The sequence below is a fragment of the Nomascus leucogenys genome, chromosome 21 (genome assembly GCF_006542625.1).
Source record: "Nomascus leucogenys isolate Asia chromosome 21, Asia_NLE_v1, whole genome shotgun sequence".
NCBI classification, from domain to species: domain Eukaryota; kingdom Metazoa; phylum Chordata; class Mammalia; order Primates; family Hylobatidae; genus Nomascus; species Nomascus leucogenys.
The window spans coordinates 7819606-7840971 of record NC_044401.1 but is presented as its reverse complement, the minus strand read 5'-3'; the positions used below and the strand labels follow the sequence as shown (position 1 = coordinate 7840971).

The 21366-nt window shown below is 40.9% G+C and overlaps 1 protein-coding gene across 3 annotated transcripts in view; it reads left to right on the top strand.

The window, feature by feature from the left end:
* Positions 1 to 21366, top strand: part of SIDT1 (SID1 transmembrane family member 1) — a 98898-nt gene that overhangs the window by 24731 nt on the left and 52801 nt on the right. For 2 of the 3 annotated variants that reach the window (XM_030801737.1, XM_030801738.1), the window contains exons 2-4: positions 9477 to 9598; positions 10597 to 10767; positions 20188 to 20233. In XM_030801737.1, coding sequence (XP_030657597.1) covers positions 9477 to 9598; positions 10597 to 10767; positions 20188 to 20233 — 339 coding nt within the window. Of the gene's footprint in view, positions 1 to 9476; positions 9599 to 10596; positions 10768 to 20187; positions 20234 to 21366 lie in introns of those variants that run through there. The other variant, XM_030801740.1, reaches the window with a different exon arrangement.

Below are 21366 nucleotides of genomic sequence, written 5' to 3'. Positions count from 1 at the left end.
ACTACAGGTGACCACCACCATGCCCAGCTAATTTTTTTATCTTTAGTAAAGGCGGGTTTCTCCATATTGGTCAGGCTGGTCTCGACCTCAGGTGATCCACCCACCTCCTCCCAAAGTGCTGGGATTGCAGGCGTGAGCCACGGGGCCCATAATCCCAGTTAATGTTTACAAATCAAGCAAGATTCAGGACATTTATGAGGCCTAACTGGCTTTGTCTGCTCAGGAATTCTTCAGGCCTGGCCTCCATGTTAATTTACTTTAACAGCAAGTAAGTAAAAGCTAAAGATAAGATGACAGTAAGGGAAAGGCAGAGTTTTGGAGAATAAGTCATTGCTTTAAAATCCTACAAACCTAATGTTATGGGTTGATTTGTTGTCCCAAAAATATATGTTGAGGTCCTAACCCCTAGAACCTATGAATGTGACCTTATTTGGAAGTATCATCTTTGCAGATGTGACCAAGTTAAGATGAGGTCATTAGGGCCCCCAATCCAATGACTGAAATACTTATAAGAAGAGGGAAATTTAGACACAGGCACACACACAGAACAGCATGTGAAGACAGAGACACACAGAGGGACCGCCATGTAACAACAGAGGCAGAGAAGGGAGTGATTAGCAAACAGTGATTCACACACTAAGGAATGCCAAGAGTTCATGGACACCACCAGAAGGCAGGAAGAGGCAAGGAAGGTTTCTATCCAGAGGAAGGTCTCAGAGGGAGCATGGCCCAGCTAACACCTTGATTCCAGACTTCTAGTCTGAAGAACTGAAAAAGAATAACTTTGTTGTTTCAAGCCACCTACTTTGTGGTTTCTTGTTACGGCATCCTAGGAAACTAACCTGATGACACAGAATCAAGCCTTGCACATTACTGTTCAATGTAATACCAACTTCACCTGGGTCCCCTGGCTATGTTACTTTTCCAGGGCAGAGAAATGGAGAAATGAGCTATGGGAATGACGTCAAAGACAATGCCAAGTTCTGCAGCTGACTGAGACCTAAAGAGGGGCAGTTAGTTCTTCTTCAGCATCACATCCTGAAATATAGTTTCCATTTGCATATGAGAGACAGAAAGAGAGAGAGACAGACAGACAGAGAGAGAGGAGGATCTGATCTATGAAGTTAGAGTAAGTGTAGACCATGGCAAATGAGCCAGGAGAGCAATGAGAGTATGTTTTGGGTTCTGCCACACCTGTGAGTAACAAGGAGCCTTTATAAAATGAGTGTTGTCACTCAGAAGTGGGCAAACACAAAGGCCAGCACATCATGGCTCCTTTTTTATTATTACTAGGAAACATTTTAGACATTTAAACAAGTATAGAAAATAATGTAACAAGCATATATGTGCCTCATACTCAGCTTAAGAAATAAAAGGATAATTTGTTTCCTGTTTTTCCTCACCCTGATCCTCTTCCTCCATCCCCAAAAGTGACCTTTTTGGGGAGACAGTTCTTCATAGGTTCTCTTGATTTCTGCAAATCTTACAGGAAGGCACCAACTGAAGTTTTTTAAATACTATCATTTCAAGGATATTTGCATAGCAAACAGCCTCAGAAAGCAAACAATGTCTCCCCGTGGAGTAAAGGGAAGGCAGAGTTACTGTCTGTTATAAAAGACTTGGGTTTTCTAAGCTCAGGGTTCCTCTCCTGTAGTGCAACCCCCTGCATGTAGGTAGGTATCCATCTGGACCCATCCACGTCACCTTAATAGTACTTGGGAACCAGAAGAAGTGAAACTAATGCTGCCTACCCTGAAAAGAGTCATAAAATTATTTGTTTCCAACCCAGGAGACTTGTGTCTTCTCCCACTATCAGTGACCCTGTGGCAAACAGATAAAGTCTCAGATCCTTCAAAGTTCTTGAAATCCATTATTTTAAATTTGATGTTTATCATTTCTGAGTATATATATTTTACTGAAGATGTACAAATAAAAATATTGTATTGTTTTGCTTGTGTACAAAGTTAAATAAATGAGAAAATTAAGTATGTTTCCTTCAGCAACCTGCTCCTTCTCTCCATTTATCTTCTTGAGATTTATCCATACTGATCTATATTTCAGTTCATTTACTTTTAACCACCGTATAGCATTTCACTGCATGAATATAATTTATCTCTTCATACTTCTATTATTTAGTTTATTTGTTTGTTATTAGGTTGTTTCCAAATTTTATTGTTGCAACCAATGCTTGCAGTGAACATTCTTGTTTATGATTCTTTGTCCATATGTAAGAATTTTCTTGTGCCTAAACTTAGTCATGGAAATGCTTAAATGTAATGTGAACTCATCTTCAACTGTAGTAGATATTGGCAACTTGCTGACTGAAGTCGTTGCACCAAATAACATTTTCATTAGCAATATGCACATTTCTATTTCTCTACATGTTGCAAACATAGTATTGTCAATACTTGTGAGGCTTTACCTTTCTGATGAGTGTAAGTCCTGAATATCTTTCCACAGGTTCTTTGGTCATTCTTTTTATTATTTCTTTTTTATTTTTTGAGACAGGGTTGTCACTCCCATTGCCCAGGCTGCAGTATAGTGGCCCGATTTCAGCTCACTGCAACCTCTGCACGCTGGGCTCAAACAATGCTCCTGCCTCAGCCTTCTGAGTGGCTGGGACTACAGGAGCATGCCACTGTACCCAGCTAATTTTTGTATTTTTTTAATAGCGACAGGGGTTTCACCATGTTGCTTAGGCTGGTCTCGAACTCCTGAGCTCAAGGGATGCACACAACTCAGCATCCCAAAGTGCTGGGATTACAGGCATGAGCCGCCACACCTGGCCTGGTCATTCTTTTTAGTTGCTGTTCATATCCTTAACCCACTTTTTCCATTGCTGGTGGTTTTTTTCTTATGAGTTTTAAGGGTCCTTGTATATTCAAGATACTGATATTTTGTCTGTTTCATATGTACAAACATCCCTAGACTGTGGCTTGTCCCTTCCCCTCCTGTATGGTGTTTATATAGCTTCTTCATTTCATAGTAGAATAATAGATGATCCAGAGTTGGGTACAGTGGAGCCAGGGATTCAAAATAGTGATGGCAGCACATTCTGACCAAGCATTGCGTGGAGATTGGAACACAGGCTTGGGTTCTGGTCATGATTCTTCCATCACTGAGTATCCTTGGAGAGGTGCCATCATGTCTATCTCAGGCTCCTCCTCTGTACGTGGGATGGTTGGAGTAGATGGTCTCCCTAAGCACCTTCTCAGATGTAAGGTTTTCTAACACTATGAGTGGAGGTCTTATGCATCAAGCAGGCAATGGCAGGACCTATGTGGAAGAGCCCAACTTGTAGGAAGCCTGTGCTGCTTTCCTGATTCCCCCTGGGGTAATCACATTGTCCTATGTGTACCCACAGTACTTGCTCACATTGCTACCATCATACTCATCACATTATGCAGTTATTGGTGCCTTTTCCATCTGTCTTTCTGACCAGATTGCGAGCCTCCTTGAGGGCACGGTTGCCTTTAGAATATCCCCAGCACCTCCCATAGCTCCTGACTCAGGGCAAATCCTCAGTAAATGTTTGATGGATGAGAGTGGGAGCATGGGAAAGATGGCAGGGAGGAAGGGAGGAGGAACCTGCAGAAGTACACCCAGCAAACACAACCAAACACAGCACGGTTACTCAAACAGTTACACATTTGAAAAAAGGATCATCAGCAGATACTGTTGTAGCTGTTTTATAGGTGGAGTCAGTTTTTCAAGATCATAAGGGAAAACAATGGTGTATTGAATAATGGAAATCAATAATCTCTGATTCTTAATCTAATATTCCAAATAATAGAGACTACAGTCTCATTATTTTAGCAAAAACAAACTAGATTTTTGAATTGAATTCATTTCCATTCTTTTATGGAACAGAAATACATTCCTTATAATTTTGAACCTTTCCCTACTGACATGCTGAAAGATCGAAGGGAGAGTCTGTAAGCTTTAAGACCTTTCATAACTGTGATCTATATAATATCAGAGATGGAAGTACTTAAATAATTCTCTCTTAGCTAGCTATGATTCAATTTCTTGCTTGTAGTAAACACAGGAAACAAACAAGATTTATGCAATAAAAGTGCTCTTGTTGTCATGACAACAGGAAAAAGCAACAGGAGGAAAAATCTTAGCTCTTAGGAATGGCCTTTTGCAAGATGTCAGGGCCCATTAAGCATCGTCAATACCCTGTCCTTCATTTAGTTTTGCCTTTACACAGCTTTCTTCGCTGCTGCAAATGTAATCCAATTTTCTCAACTGCATATTAGCCTCAGGAAAGGCAAAGCAAATTTTGATCAGGGATCTTTATCCTTTCCTGGGGGTAATCCACTATCTGTTCATCTTGAAAAACTGTCCAATGTCTTCTATCTCCTACTCTAATGTATTTTTTGCAATTTATTATGCCAGTGTCTGTGAGTTTGTTTTTTTTATGACTAGTAAGAACATTATTAAATAATAAAAAGGTAAGTGGATTGCAAAAGCCAGGCCAGGAATAAAATGAGGGGGTGGAGATGAACAGTGAAGTGGGATAATCATGGCAGTGATACATTTGTTCTGCCAGCCCAGTGTCAGCCTTAACAAACACCAGCTTCCAGACCAACTCTAACATTGGTGATCTCATGGATGTACATCTCAGAATAATGGGCAGTTGGCGAGTTGCTGACAAATGGAGTTATCCATTAGATGGTTTCTTTGGAACAATCCTTCCCAAAGTCTAGCCCCCATCCATGTACATCAGAATCCCCCAGCAGCTTGCTAAAAATTTATATTTTTAAGTTCTATTCTTGATCTGCCAAGTCAGAAATGCTGGGGGTTGACTTGAGGGATTTGCTTTGCTAAAAAGCACACTAAAATTTGAAAATCTTTGCCTTAGATCAAAGTGTGAAAAAAAAGATTGAAGGAAATACCATCCGACATTAAGTTCTTAAGAAGGGAGGAGGAGGTTGCATCTTAGGTGAAAAAAGGGAGGCAGAAAAGCTCCTTAGGTTTTATCTCAGTTCTGACTGCTACAGCTTTTAAGCCAGGCCAAAGTGTGCTCTAAAAACACATGCTATATAATGCTGGTGAGTGTCTGCATTACAGCCTCAAAAGTGAGCCTGCTTCTAAGCTAATGCATTCTCTCAGGCACCAAGGATGCCAAAGATGAAGTTTGCAGCTTCCTAGAAGAGACAGGCAGGTAAACTAGCAGTTTAAATATCATGTGGTCCACAATGAGATGCAACTTTACACCCACTAGGATGGCTATATTTAAAAAAAAAAAAAAGATAGTGACAAGTGTTGGCAAGGATGTAGAGAAACTGGAGCCCTTATATACTGCTTGCTAGATAAATTACTGGAATATAAAATGATGTACCTCTTTGGAAAACATTTTGGCAGTTCCACAAAAAGTGAAACATAGAGTTACCATGTCTCCCAGCAATTCTACTCATAGGCATATGCCCAAAAGAATTGAAAATATATGTTCATTCAAAAATTTGTATACAAATGTTCACAGCAACATTGTTTATAATAGCTAAAAAGTGAAAACAACCCAAATGTCCATCAACTGAAGAATGGATAAACAGGATGTGGTATGTGCATGCAATGGAATATTATGTAGTAATAAAAAGGAATGAAGTACCGATACATGCTACAACATGAATGAACCTTAAAAACATTATGCTAAGGAAATAAGCCGGATACAGAAGAACGCATTATTCCATTTATTTGAAATATAGGCAAATCCATAAAGACAGAAATTAGGTTAGTGGTTGCCAGGGATTGAGGGAAGGAAGGAATGAGGAGTGACTGCCAATGAGTATGGGTTTCTTTTTGGGGTGAGAAAAATATTAGAATTAGACAGTGGTGATGGTTGTGCAACTTGGTGAATATATTAAAAACTACTGAATTGTGCATTTTAAAAGAATGAATTGTGTGATGTATGAATTATATTTCAATTTAAGTGATAAAAGAAATGGCCAAGAAAAAGTAATAAAGTTGACTACATTTTAAGGTTGCTATGTGTAGTAGAGATACCATATAGAGGTAATCAGAGGCCACACAGCACACCCACAAAAGGGAGGGACACCACTTATTTGGTAGGGTAGGCAAATGTTAGGGAAGACTTCCCAAAGGAAGACTTTAAGAATGAGGAAGATATCCAAGGTCAGTCAACACTGGGGACATAACCCTTTTGAGAAACAATAATTGGACATGACAAGACAGTGGATCTGTTGGTAGGCAAAGAAACTAGAGACGAAGGCACAGAAGACATCAAGAAGAGGCTTGAGGGATTCAAATCTGTGGAGAAAAAAACTTTTAAGTAAGTGATGTTGGGATAACTGGAGAGCCAAATGAAACAAAGATAGAATTGCAATCACTCCTTATACCACATACGAGTATTGATTGCAAAGGGATTAGAGGTTTAAATAATTTTTTAGGATGAAACCATAAAATACTGAAAGAAAATATTAGCAAATTCTTCAGTAACCAGGAATGGTGAAAACTTCCTTGACTATGACTCAAAATTCAGGAAAAAGATTGAGAAATTTGACGACTTGAATCTAATGAAGCCTCTAGATCTAACTACCAGTTTGCAGGCAATACAGGAGATCAATAAAACCTGTTCAATGACACGGCGGGGTGCAATCCGTAAAATCCGGAACGTGGGTTCTTCTACAGATTTGTATTGTTGTTATGTGAGCTGCTTTCTTTAACAAACAAGTGTCCCCAAAAAGGAGAGAGAAGTACCCTTTGCGTTAAAAGAGACTCAAAAGACATATGAACCAAATACAACGTATGGGTCTTGTTTGTGCCCAATTTTTTTTTTAACTGGAAAAAAATTTTGAAACAATTGAAAAAATTCAAACACTATGTGGATGTTAGTAATTTTTAGGATTATTAATTTTATCAAGTGGCATAATGGTGTTGTATTTAAGTTCAAAAGAGAAGGCTTCGTGTCTTAGAGATATAGACTGAACTGTGGTGCAGATAAATGATACAATCTTTGGTGTGTACTTCTTTTTCTTTTTTTTTTTTGTTTTTTTGTTTTTTTGAGATGGAGTTTCACTCTTTGTTGCCCAGGCCGGAATGCAATGGCACGATCTCGGCTCACTGCAACCTCTGCCTCCTGGGTTCAAGCGATTCTCCTGCCTCAGCCTCCCGAGTAGCTGTGATTACAGGCATGCGCCACCACGCCCAGCTAATTTTGTATTTTTAGTAGAGACTGGGTTTCTCCATGTTGGTCAGGCTGGTTGAAAACTCCCAACCTCAGGTGATCCATCCACCTCGGCCTCCCAAAGTGCTGGGATTACAGGCATGAGCCGCCGCGCCTGGCCTGGTGTGTACTTTCAAACAATCCAGTGATGGGGGTGTATGGGAAATAGGAGGTATAAGTGAAATAAAATACATTTGTTAATAATTATTAAAACTGGATGATAAGTACATGAGCACTCATTATATTATTCTTGTTACTTTGGGGTAAATCTGAAAATTCTTCAGAGCCACTGAAGGCCTTTTCAACAGGGGAATGAGGAATGACAGATGAAACTGCCCTTCTAGCAAGTGCAGCCCTGGAGTCATAAGACTAGACAGGGGGCTGCCAAGGAGGGCCACTGTGATGCAGGACTGAGCTATGAGAGTGTCACTGGGGGTGGAGGGGAGGATCTGGGTGTGAACAGTATTAAGGAGACAGAAGCAAAGGAGCTAAAGAAGCAGGAATCAAGGATGAATCTCCAGTTTCAGGCTTAGATGAATGGCTGCATGGTGGGGCCATTCAACATTCAAGGGAATTCAGAAGAAATTAAAGTTAGGAGTGAAGGGAGTGATCAATTCCATTTCAGACACTTTGAGTGTGAGGTGCCTGTGGAAGATTCAGAGCTCAAGAAAGAGGTCTCGCTAGAGATATGGTGGCAATTTTCAGCTGCAGCATAATTTCCATGGAAACATGTAGAGTGTAGGCACAAGAAAACTCTCCCTTCAGGGCAAGCACTTCCTATCAAATTAGTAAGTTACTCTTGGGCTATTTTAACATTTAAAAAGCAATGCAGTGGCTTAAGGAAAATGATATGAGAACCAAATGGCAATACATGACATCTATGCTATTCTTTTTCCTCCTAATTTCCATTTTGAATGTGTGATAGATCATTAGGGCTTAATTGCAGGATTTTCTTGTTTCATTTTCTTTCTCCTAATAAAGAAGTTTTCAAGAGAATACCAAGGCATTAGAAAAACAAAATCTCATATGGAAGATTAAATTTTGTTGTTGTTGTTGTTGTTGTTGTTTTTACCCTATCTCTCTTCTATTTTGTTCTCTTACATGTTGCCTATGGTATTATAAAAATTGAAAGAAGGCCAGGCGCGGTGGCTCACACCTGTAATCCCAGCACTTTGGGAGGCTGAGGCAGGCAGATCACTTGAGGTCAGGACTTCAAGACTAGCCTGGCCAACATGGTGAAACCCTGTCTCTACTAAAAATACAAAAATTAGCCAGGCATGGTGGTGCACACCTGTAATCCCAGCTACTTGGGAGGCTGAGGCACGAGGATTCCTTGAACCCGGGAGGTTGCAGTGAGCCGAGATCATGCCACTGCACTCCAGCCTGGGCGACAGAGGGAAACTCTGTCTCAAGAAAGAAAAAACAAAGAGAGAAAGAAAACACCAACACCATCTAGATCCAAAGTTACGTTCACTTTCCTGTCTTTAAAATAACCACAATAGGGTTAAATTCTTGGGTTGATATGCGTGTATTCAGAGTTACTGATATAGAAAAGCATTTTGTGTCAAGGATTGATTTATACCTTAGAGCAAGGGAAAGAGAAGATTACTCAGCCCTGTGATATCTGTTCTAGGGAAGCGTCATGATTTATCGTTGGTGGGAGCATCAGGCCATCTGTCAGGCTTTAATAAAATGTGGTCATAACATTTTGATTTGAAACACAGAATGATTTACCAACCCAAAATTGAAGTTTTTCAGCAATTGAAGGTCTCACAGGATTTGTTTTTGAAGGAGGGTGGCTTTGTGTGTGTTGTTTTATTTTTAGATATTTGTTTCTTTAGCATTTATATTCAAATAAGAAGAAAAGCACATCAGCATCTTTCTTTTTCTGTTCTGGGTTCATTCTCAAAATCTTGTGTTGCCTGCTCCATTCAAACTCCTCAGCTTGCTGTTTGAAGGCTTTATAATTTGGTCTCATCTAAAATTAACTGAATCAGAATTTTGGCAGATTGGATTTAGGCATCATTTTAAAAAAGTACTCCCCATGCAATTTCAATGTGCAATCAAGGTTGAGACCCACTCTGGTTGCAATATGAATGAGGAGAAATAACTGGGGCATTTGGATTACCTATCATAAGAAGCAAATATCAGAAATTAAAGTGTTTCTGAGCCTCATATGGCAACTATGGGTGTGTGTGTGTGTGTGTGTGTGTGTGTGTGTGTGTGTGTGTGTTTGCATGTGTGCAGGTGCACGTTTTGCATTACTTCTTTCTACCCTGCCACGCAGGTGACCGCCGTGAGGGTGTATGTGAACAGTTCCTCTGAGAATCTCAACTACCCGGTCCTTGTTGTGGTTCGCCAGCAGAAAGAGGTGCTGTCCTGGCAGGTTCCTCTGCTCTTCCAAGGACTGTAAGTGGGTTTTCTCCCAGGCAACTTCACTGCATTTGGTTTTCTTCAATGTGCTAGAACTTAATTCGTCTTTTCCCCAATGAAAGGAAAAATCAGACATTTGGAATGTCAAGACATTCTGCATACGGGGTGCAAATAATGATCATGGTGCATTTCCCGACCTGTTCACTCTGTTCAATTTTTAGATGAGCACTCTACCTAGATTGGCAACACCTAGAAGAGCTTTTACCATTTTAAAAACATACCATGATCCTCTGTAGCTTTGGGGTACTGGGTCAACCAATAGCCCCCCAATGGGCTATGTCCAGCAGTTAACATAAGTAACTCTTCCCCTGTTCTTCAAAATGCCCATCGTGTGTCTGCATTCTTCATTCAATAATATTTATTGAGCACTATTAAGTGGTGGGTGCTGGAGACACAGCAGTGGAAAAACAACAAAGTGCCTGCCCTCCCTGAGTTTCTATTTTTTCAGAGGAGAAGTGTATAAGATACTGCTGCACTGATTAAAAAAAATCTTGGAAGGCATGCAAAATGGACACATAACATTATTTTTAAAGATTGAAGAATTTGAGGACTGAAATACTAACTCTTGGAATCCAGGGCTTGGAATCCAGGGCTTTCTTTACTCTCTACTTTAGCAATAGCTTGAAGAGAGGAAAATGGAATCAGCTGGTTGTTTTATCATGACAGTTTCCCCATCAAATTGGATATTTATTCCTCATTGAATTAGGAGAATGGCTTAGCGTAATGTAGATGCCGCTTAAGTGAACTAGTCAGCACAGAACAGTCCTCACATCCCTGTTATTATATCATACAATCCAATGCCAACAACACTAGTTCTAAAATTACTATTGATAGTTCCAGTCTAAAATTCAAAACATAAGGACTTGAAAACGAATTTGGAGAGAAGCAAAATGAGATAGGCTCCTTTCCCTGCTCATTCACTGAGTCTCTTTCTTGTCCTTGTTTATTTGTTTCCCCTATATTGGCTGCTTCAGATACCAGAGGAGCTACAACTATCAAGAAGTGAGCCGCACCTTATGTCCCTCAGAAGCAACCAATGAGACGGGACCCTTGCAGCAATTGATATTTGTAGATGTCGCATCCATGGCACCCCTGGGTGCCCAGTACAAACTGCTAGTTACCAAGCTCAAGCACTTCCAGCTCCGGTAAGCGGGACTTTCTCTGTTTACCTGTCTGTGTTTCCTGTGCTTGTGGATGCTCAATTCATCCTCCATCCTTACAGACTGGTACTCTGGAAGGAAATTATCTACTTAGCGTATGATTTTAGCACCTCCTGAACTCTCCTTCCCATAACTGAGCAGCAGGGCCTTAATCTATACAGAAGAGTGGGAGTGCATAAGGTAACAGTGGTTGACCTCACAGGTGAATCTGTTTTCAGGGATCAGTGTGAGGGTCCTGTCCAGCCTGAAGTCTAGGCAAGAATGACTGGTGACTAAATACTTTTGTATTCCCAACCAGTGCCACACTCCTAAAGGAAGTTTTGTTTTAGTTCTAGGGAAGACATTAAGCTACTTTTCTTGTCCTTATTATATTCCTGTTTTCTCCTTCCAGGTTAGTGACATAGGTAGGAATGTGGCTTTGTCCTTTCTTGGTGTGACTAGTATTATTTTCCCCCTGTTTTTTAAAAAACTAAAATAAACAGTCAAGCTCATCAAAAAAATAATCATGAGACTTGCACACTTCACTAAAGAAGCTACCCAAAGAGTCAAAAAAACACAACCTCATTAGCTATAAGAAATGTAAATTAAGGCCAGGCGCAGTGGCTCACGCCTGTAATCCTAGCACTTTGGGAGGCCGAGGCGGTGGATCACGAGGTCAGGGGATCGAGACCATCCTGGCTAACACAGTGAAACCCCATCTCTACTAAAAATACAAAAAATTAGCCGGGCGTGGTGGCGGGCGCCTGTAGTCCCAGCTACTCGGGAGGCTGAGGCAGGAGAATGGCATGAACCTGGGAAGCAGAGCTTGCAGTGAGCCGAGATCATGCCACTGCACCCCAGCCTGGGCAACAGAGCAAGACTCCATCTCAAAAAAAAAAAAAAAAGAAATGTAAATTAAAACCATAATGTGATTCCATTACAACTACCAAATTGCTATAATTTGAAAGGCCTACATTCCACTCCTTTGATGTATACCCAACTCCTAGATATCTAATTGTGGTATTCATTCAGTGGGATACTACACAAAAATAACAATGAAAAAACTATTGCTATACCCAACAACATGGACACATCTCACAATGTTGAGAAAAAGAAGCCAGACCAGGTGCGGTGGCTCACGCCTGTGATCCCAGCACTTTCAGAGGCCAAGGCAGGTGGATCACCTGAGGTCAGGAGAGCGAGACCAGTCTGACCAACATGGTGAAACCCCGTCTGTACTAGAAATACAAAAAAAAAAAATTAGCTGGGCATGGTGGCAGGCGCCTGTAGTCCCCGCTAATCTGGAGGCTGAGGCAGGAGAATGCTTGAGCCCAGGAGGTGGAGGTTGCAGTGAGCCGAGATCATGCCATTGCACTCCAGCCTGGGCGAAGGAGCGAGACTCCCTCTCAAAAAAAAAAAAAAAAAAGAAGCCAGACAAAAGGAATGTTTGTTATTTTATTCCATTTATATAAAATTTAAAGGCAGGCAAACCTATTCTGTGATGTTAGAAGTCAGAATAGTGGTACCTTTGGGGAGGAGAGAAGTGCATGGCTATGTTTGATGACAATTTATTCAAATATAGGCTTATAACTGCACACTTATCTAAAACACATGTTTGTTATATTTCAATTAAAAAGTTAATTTTTAAAAAAATCAGAATATTTCAAAATCGTATATATCACTGTTTTGCAGCTTATTTTTCTGATCAGAATGTTTGAATGCAGTTTATAAAGACGTCTGTAGCCAGTAGAGTTGCTAATAGGACTCAAATATTTATCCTGGTCTTCTCTACACTCCTTGACATAGTGTTATACCCATACAGAAACATGGACTTTTTCTCAAGTCCCTCCATTAATTCTGGTGTTGAAAAAGGTGACATGATAATTTTAAGAGCAAAGAACACTCTATCCTCCACAAGAACAAAGAGAAAAAGATTCTCTGGTGAATAAGATCCACCCAGAGCAATTAAATCAGAGGCTCTAGGGGAGAGGTTTGGGCGCTGGTAAATTGTTTAAAGTTCCCCAGGTGTTTCTAATGTGCAGCCAGTGTTGAGGACCACTGCCCTAAAACAATTTCTAAATATGGTGCTTCAGTTTAATTTAATATATATTTTTTGAGACCGAGTCTTGCTCTATCACCAGGCTGGAGTGCAATGGCATGATCTCGGCTCACTACAACCTCCGCCTCCTGGGTTCAAGCGATTCTTGTGCCTCAGCCTCCCAAGTAGCTGGGATTACAGGTGTGTGCCATCACACCCGGCTAATTTTTGTATTTTTAGTAGAGATGGGTTTGACCATGTTGCCCAGACTAGTCTCGAATGCCTGGGCTCAAGTGATCCACCAACCTCGGCCTCCCAGAGTGCTGGTATTACAGGCATGAGCAACCGTGTCTGGCCTAATTTAATAATTTAAAAATCTACTTGTGATATTTAACCATATAGGAATACACATTTGATGGGAGTGATAACATGTTACAGTACTTGAACAGAGTGCAGTTTGAACTGCAGAGAAGCCTTGCCTTTATCAACTGATCTCTGTCTTTAATCAATCAAGTGTCACCTGGTAGCAGTGGCAGTGTCACTTGGTGGTAGCATATTTGAATTGTAGGAATGGTCTTCTGTAAGGTTAATTAGACCCTTTTGAGAACTGAATTCTGTGAAAATAAAGTCATAAGGTCACAACTGTAGCGAGTGTTAATGAATTATTTGCATGCTAGTGAAACTGCAAATCTATTCCCTTATGTTGTTTTCTGTTTTTACCTCATAATATGGCTTAGCCTCAGCAACCAGACTTTAAGAGCATTTCAAAATCACATATTACACACCAGCCTTGCTGGTGACCTGGAAATCCAGATGATGATGGTAATAGGGAAGAACTGAGGATTGTGATGAGAACTGGGCTCAGGCATTGAGAGAAACACTGAAGAAGTAATTCCAAATCTCTAAGATTGAGTTTCTATTGTATGCTTTTGAGTGGCAGACTATAATGTATATGGAACACATTTTGGGAATTTTTTTCCCCTAGAATCATACATTTTAAGAACTGAAGGACCTTTGGGAATCTAATCCACTTGCCTCATTTTTACAGATGAGCAAACTGATGCCCAGAGAAGTTAAGTGACTTGTTCAAATTCACACAGCTAGTAAAGGGCAAAATCAAGACTAAATTGTACTTCTGACTCCCAGTTCTGCGCTCTTCTCACCATAATGAGCTATTTCTACTTTCTACTTAAAACTGTCCTCCCAGTTGTTTGTGTATCTCTAAATATGTTTCTCAATTCCATGAAACATTTATTTAAATCCAACTTTACTAGCAGAGCACAGTGGCTCCCACCTATAATAATAGCTACTCAGGAGGCTGAGGCAGGAGGATGACTTAAGGCCAGGAGTTCAAGACTAGCCTAGGCAACATAGCCTCTAAAAAAATAAGAACTAAAAAAATTAGCCAGACATGATGGTGTGCGCCTGTAGATCCAGTTACTCAGAAGGTTGAGGCAAGAGGATTGATTGAGCCCAGGAGTTTGAGGCTGCTGTGAGCCTTGATTGTGCCACTGCACTCTAGGCTGAGCAACGAAACAAGACCCCATCTCTAAAAAATTCCTTTAAAATTGAAACAACTGTGCTTTAAAGCATTGCTCCCTGCCATCTACCTATCCTCTGCACACACACACACACACACACAGACACACACACACACAACTGTGCCACTACTCTTTTCCTACACTCCAGTGCCCAGGTGTTTAGTATTGCTAGAGTGTGAAATTGCAGGCAGGCAACAGCAGATGGCCACAGAAACAGGCAAGCACGTGATCATGGTGTAGGAGGATCTTAGGAAGGGGCATTAGGAAATTTAAACATCTGTAATCCCAGCACTTCGGGAGACCAAGGCGGGCAGATCACATGAGGTCAGGAGTTCAAGACAAACCTGGCCAATATGGTAAAACTCCCTCTCTACTAAAAAATACAAAAACTAGCCAGGCATGGTGGTGTACGCCTGTAATCCCAGCTACCTGGGGGGCTGAGGCAGAAGAATCGCTTGAACCCGGGAGGCAGAGGTTGCAGTGAGCTGAGATTGCACCACTGTACTCCAGCCTGGGCCACAGAGCAAGACTCCATCTCACACACACACACACAAAATTAAACAGTTGTCAATATTGTGATAGTTGTGTGGAGAATGGATTTGAAGAGGACAAAACAGGATGCAGAGAAGTTAGAAGGCTGATGTAGTGGTCAAGATAAATAACGAGGAGGTGAATTGAAATATTAGGAGAGGTGAAATTGCTGAAATTGTATTAGATATGAGGGGAAAAAGAAAAGAGTGGGTCAATAATGCCAATGTAGCTTGTAGATGGTGGGGCCACTAAGAGAAAATGAGAATTTTGATAAGAAAAAGAATAGATGATAACTTCACTTTGGGACAGGTTGGGTTTGAAATACAGATATCTGGCAAAGTGATGGATGTATACTAATATGACACTTAGGGGAGAGCTCTGAGTTACAGTCAGGCAGACTAGTGCAGTCTTCAGGAACACATCAAGAAGCCTGGTCCACAGGATGCCTGGGCAAGACAGGGTTACAGGAGACAGGGCTGGAGAAACAGGCCGTGCCCAACTTTGATCTTTAAGATGTTGGATGCTAGACTATGGAGTAGAACTTCATCTTTTAGGTTATGGGAACCATTAAAGGATTGTGAGCAAAAGGATAGCATTCAGAGATCTGATTTCTAGAGATGACTTGAGTGGCAGCGTGGAAGAGGAATTACAGAGAGGAAAGATGAGGGACAAATAGGCAAATGAAAAGTTATCTGAATGGAGAAGAATAAAAAATGATTAGAACTTGAGTGTGTATGGCAGCAACAAGGTTGTAAGGGAGAAAACGAGTCAAATAGTACACATGGAGATAATTCATAATTCAGCAAATGTATGTGGCGGAATAAAATTTATAGTCCTCCATGAATACTTGCAGCCTTCAGCCCTCCCCTAGCCTTCCAAGTAGGGGTCTTAAGTCTGTTTTAAGAGGAAAGAGTGTGTGAGTGAGATAGCTCAGCTACTATGCTGTGAAAGGTAATAGATTTTTTGAAGAAATGGGTGGACAAGAGAATTTTAGACCATTTTGCTATGTGTCATACTATATAATTACCTTTGGTATTTTGGAGGAGACTACAATAAAGATTTACATTCCCTTTTTTTTTCTCTTGATGCTGTACTGAGCAAACATGGTGCTTCAGGTGGTGGCAGGTTACTTTTACACTAATAGAATGAGTAGGACCTGGTGATTAGTCAAATGTGGAAAGCGATAGAAAGGGGGTAGTCCAAGATGACTCCTACGGTGATGTCAGAAGTCTGGTGAGGTTTACTGACAAAGGGACATAGTAGGTCAGGATCAGGGAAGTGACAGCACATTCCCTTTTATCATATGGAGTTTGAGGTGCTCAAGAGATGGTCAAGTGCAGAAGCCCAGCAGGGGATCACTATTCTGTGACTGGAGCTGAGGCGATGGCTCTGGACTGGACACAGGGACATGAGATTCACTGGCATTGTTGTGGTATTTACAGCAGCTGTATACACATTTTAAAATGAGTTGATCAAGAACAAGGCTGTGGGTAACATTCTCAGTTAAGGGATGGTCTGAGAAACTGAAGCTATCATAAGGGGCTGAGTAGACACAGCCAGAGGTGTGGGAGAAATCACTGGGGGTTAAGTCACTGGATTTAGTGATTAGATAGTGCTACGGTCTCAATGTTTACGTTCCCCAAAATTCATATTAAAGTCTCTACAGTGATGGTACTCGGAGGTGGGGCCTTTGGGAGGTGATTAGGTTGTGAGAGTGGAGCCCTTGTGAATGGGATTAATACCTTTATGAAAGAGTCCCCAGAAAGGCCTTTTGTCCTTTACACCACATGAGGATGCAGTGAGAAGTCACCATCTATGAGGAAGCAGGCTCTCATCAGACACCTTGATCTTGAACATCCTAGCCTGTGCAACTGTAAGAAATAATAGATTTCCATTCTTTATAAGTCACCGAGTTGACGGTATTTTTGTTATAGCTGCCTGAATAGACTAAGACAGGAGGTGACTCTTACCCTTAGCAAAGGCAATTTCAAGGGAGTGGTGGAGAAAGAATCCTGATAGCAGTGGGTGGAGGAAAGAATGAAAGAGAGATAAATGTGGAATACTCCTAGAAGCAGCTGGTTTGTGAAGAGAGGAAGGACATAGGATGACATTAAAGGATGGCGATCCAGGGAAAAGGGAGGCATTTGGGTGGGGTGTTTGTTATTTATTTTGAAAATGGTTGAGACTAGAATATTTATAAACAAAGAGGTAGAAAGGCAGATTAAATTCATAGGAGAGTTGGATATTTGTAGAAGCAAAGTCCCAGAGAATGATAGAAAGAATGGGAATTTACTACATGAGTGAGGAGTTTATACTTAGACCAAAGGAATGAAGAGCAGACGGTTCCCAATGACAAGAAGGTCGGTGGGAAAGCTACAGTCATGACGGGAGTTCATAGCAGATGGCAGAAGGACATAACAGGGAATGATATTCTGAAGTTCATAGTTCAAGTGAATAATAGGATATCATTTCCTTCAACAAACAAAGGAGGGGTTTCAAATGCACACTGTGCTCTGTGCTAGCGGCTTGTTAATCAAGATGAGTAAGATGCTGTGAATCTCACAGTCCTCTCTGGTACTCACCTCAAAAACTACTGAAAGTTTGTCCTGCCTCTCTTTCTACGTAGTCTTTCGTCCCATCCCTTTTCTTTTTCTTCTACTTGATTACTCTCCTGTCTGTATTTCTTCTCCCTCTCTCTACCCCCGACCCATGGGCCCCTCTCTGCCTCTTCTGCTGACTCCCCTATCTGCACCCCTGTCTCTCAAGTCCATGGGTTTCTTTTCCCTTCTCCCCTTTCTTGAAATAGCCAGCACAAGGAAACAAAATTGTTTTTTAGCCTCTTATGTTTAACAAATAAACGTAACATAAACATGTTAAAATGTGTTTAATTTTTAAAACAAATCAGTTGAAATTTTTATACTTCTTTCTCTAAAACTAACAACCCATGAGCTTCAGTTAGCTTTGTTCTGTTGTCAACGACCCGTAATAAAATAAACCTTCCTCACCTCTGTTAGGGTTCATGTGGAAGGAAACAGAATATTTCATCTGCAACAGATATAATGTTTGTTTTACACATACTGCCAACTCCATGAGAAAGAGAGGACATAAATGATAGTCTTAAACACAGTAACATGTTTTACAAGTTTGCATGCATTGTACTAGCAAATAAAACATAAAGAACAAGAAAAAACAGAAAGTGAATATTGAATCTTCATACATTTAGTATTATGACTGAAACTCAAATGATGGGGAAAATTAAAATGTCTGGCAAAAAAATATGGGCTGCTTCTGCAAATTTCATGCTGTCATGAGGAACCGATGGACTTGAAAGATCAGGGTGCAGATAACAGAGTCAGGAGAAGTCATGTTGCCAGCCAAGAAAATCATGTCCTCTTTGTTCTCTGATCTGGCAACAAAGAGAGTTGAAGGTCTCATCTTGCCCTGGTAACAGCGGGAGACACTCCCAGACTGCGGAAAGGGCTCTACCCAGCCCACACACAGTGTCACAGGTCCAAACTCTGGCCAAGGACTCTCTGGAGCAGAAACATAACTGGGTTTGACACTCACTTTGGCTTCGTTAGGTGACTTAAGGACAGAAGTTTTCAGTTCTGCTTCAGAAGAACCAATCCTCAACATTGATTATGATTTCTGTTGCAAGTAGATATATAAAAATTACATCTATTGTTGTGAGCTAAATTCCCAGCCCAGCCTGACGGCAGCCTAAATTGCAGTCATTACTTCTATAAATAGTGCTCAAATTTTATGACTTCTAAATAACACCTCTAATTATACACCTCTTGCTTAAATGTCTTGAAATGCCCTTTCTAAAGAAATCATTAATTTTAAAACAGGTATTTAATTTTTATGAAAGTAAAATTAGAGTGGAAAGAAAACAATCTTCAGAGAGCCCCAGGGGGTGGAGCTGATGAGAAATCCCAGAAGTTCAAGTTCAGATGCCCAGAAATGCAGGGCACATTGGAGAGGCAGGGGCATGCACCCCCAGGTGTGGCGTTTCAGCAGCCTGGGGATCTGAGACTGCTGTGGACTTGTGTGCATGATTTTCATGGCTAATGATGAGGCAACAGCCAGAAAGAGCAAAAGCCCAAAGTAGTCCTTATAAAACTGTAGAGAAGACCACATTTGTCTTTGTGACAAACACTTGAACTGTTTCACAGGTGCTCACGGCAGACAGCCCTCTATGCTACCAATTTATGCTTCCTATCTCTTCACACTCTCCTTTCTTCAGTGCCTAGATCATTGCTGTCTCACATGGAAGAATGAAAGTATCTAATAATGTAATTCACGGTAAATTACCAATTGAAGAGAAAAAAACCTCATTATATTCTTTTGGTGGTATATATATATATCTATAGATATATATATAGATATAGATATATTTTGAGATGGAGTTTTGCTCTTGTTGCCCAGGCTGGAGTGCAATGGCATGGCCTCTGCTCACCGCAACCTCCACCTCCTGGGTTCAAGCAATTATCCTGCCTCAGCCTCCGGAGTAGCTGGGATTACAGGCATGCGCCACTATGCCCGGCTAATTTTTGTATTTTTAGTAGAGACAGGGTTTCTCCATGTTGGTCAGGCTGGTCTCGAACTCCTAACCTCAGGTGATCTGCCCACCTCGGCCTCCCAAAGTGCTGGGATTACAGGCGTGAGCCACCGCACCCGGCCTGGTATTTATATTTTAAAGGAGGGTCTTGGAAGGCAACGCCTAACCTAAAGGGAACTAAATCTTGGGGAATTTCAGCCAGCATGGCAGGCAATCGGGGAGCTATTTGGGGATAGTAAGGGCCTGCTTCTGTCCCTAGGCACCAACCCATGTGGTTATCTATTCACCATGTTTGGTAAAAGGTGACCCATTTTGCCATGGGTCCATCAAAATTATTTTGAAATGTATCTACATTATCAAAAAGGGCCTTGAACCCGGGTTTCCCCTCTCTTTCAGCCCACTTCTGTTACCTAAACCGTGTGCTTGATTGTAAAATCAAGCACAAGAGAGTCTCAAGGCAAAAGTGGCTACAAAAGTAAATAAACTACCTTATATAGATATGGCTTCATGGATATTTAAAGATATAAAAATAATAATCCCCTTCCCCAGTTTGGTCATTCTTGAAAGTTGAAACCACCAAGTCCCCATGCAGTGTACTTTGTCAGTTTCATGGGACCAGAACTCCCCTCACCAAGGGTGAAGCTCTCCTCGAGTCTACTTTAAGATGGCTTTCTTTTAAATAAATAATTTTTGCTCACTAACTTATGCTTTTCTCTCACTTTTCCCCTTTCCCTTCTGCCACTTACGTTTCTCAGGACAAATGTTGCCTTTCACTTTACTGCCAGCCCCTCTCAACCTCAGGTAAGTGAAGGGGTTCCAAGAGTTATCAACATCCTACCTGTCGGTGTTGCCTGCCTGTTAGTGAAACCATGTTACCCTGGTAGAGTTAGCGTGTGGTGTTGCCCTTGACCTTTCACAACTTGAAGTATATTTGTATTCCACTTTATTCCTTGTGTAGCTGGAATTTTGGACACAATATTTAATCATATCACCTTAATTGGTATAAAATGGGCGGCACGCTATTTGTTTTCGGGTGTTCCTTGGTTCAGTCTTCATTGAGCAAATCGGGCGCCCACTATGCACCAAGAACATTGTTAGACTGCACCTGGTGCTGGAGACACAAAGATGAAGAACGGAGAGACACGACTTCTGCCATTATGAACCTGATAGCTGGGAAATGGTAGTGGGGGATAGGGAGTAAAAGGCTGACACCAAACAGATACACAAATAATTAATTGACCTGGAAATACAACGAAAATAAGACATTTTAATGTTTACAATGTTATAAGTGTAATAAATTAGTTTCTCCTCTCATAAAGAGCTAGAATGTTGACAGAAAACATTAAGAGAATTAGATATTTGTGTTGTGCTCTCCATTAAACCATAACCACAAATAGAATAAATATATGAAAACTTGGATTAAGTCAGGCCGTTTTTCTGGTGTCATTTCTAGCTACCTTCCTTTTTTCTTTCATAAGCTTCTGAAGACAAAACTCTATATAATAGCATGTTTGAAACAAGTTTACTTGTTGTACATTTTCTTTAGTCCATAATATAGCTTTGGTCATAAATAGCTACTTAGGTTTTGCTTTGGAGTAGTAAAACTGGGATTAACATGGACTTGTAAATATACTACAATCACTGGTGTGCTGGTAAATAGTTAACAACTGGTTCTCAAGAGAGAAAGCCCTGATTTATAGCATTTGCCCATTTCTGTGGTGTAAATACCTCCACCGTGGCTGATTTTAAGCTCCCATTGTGATGTCACTGAACAGCTGGGAAGTGACTAATGCACAATCAGCTCTCCCAAGCCTGAATGAACCAACTCCCACCCACTTTTAAACTTCCTGTCTGTGAAAGTCTCTACAATGCATGTATACTGCCACCCAGTGGCAGGAGAGGGCCAAAGGCCCTTAATATACTGCCCTCAACAT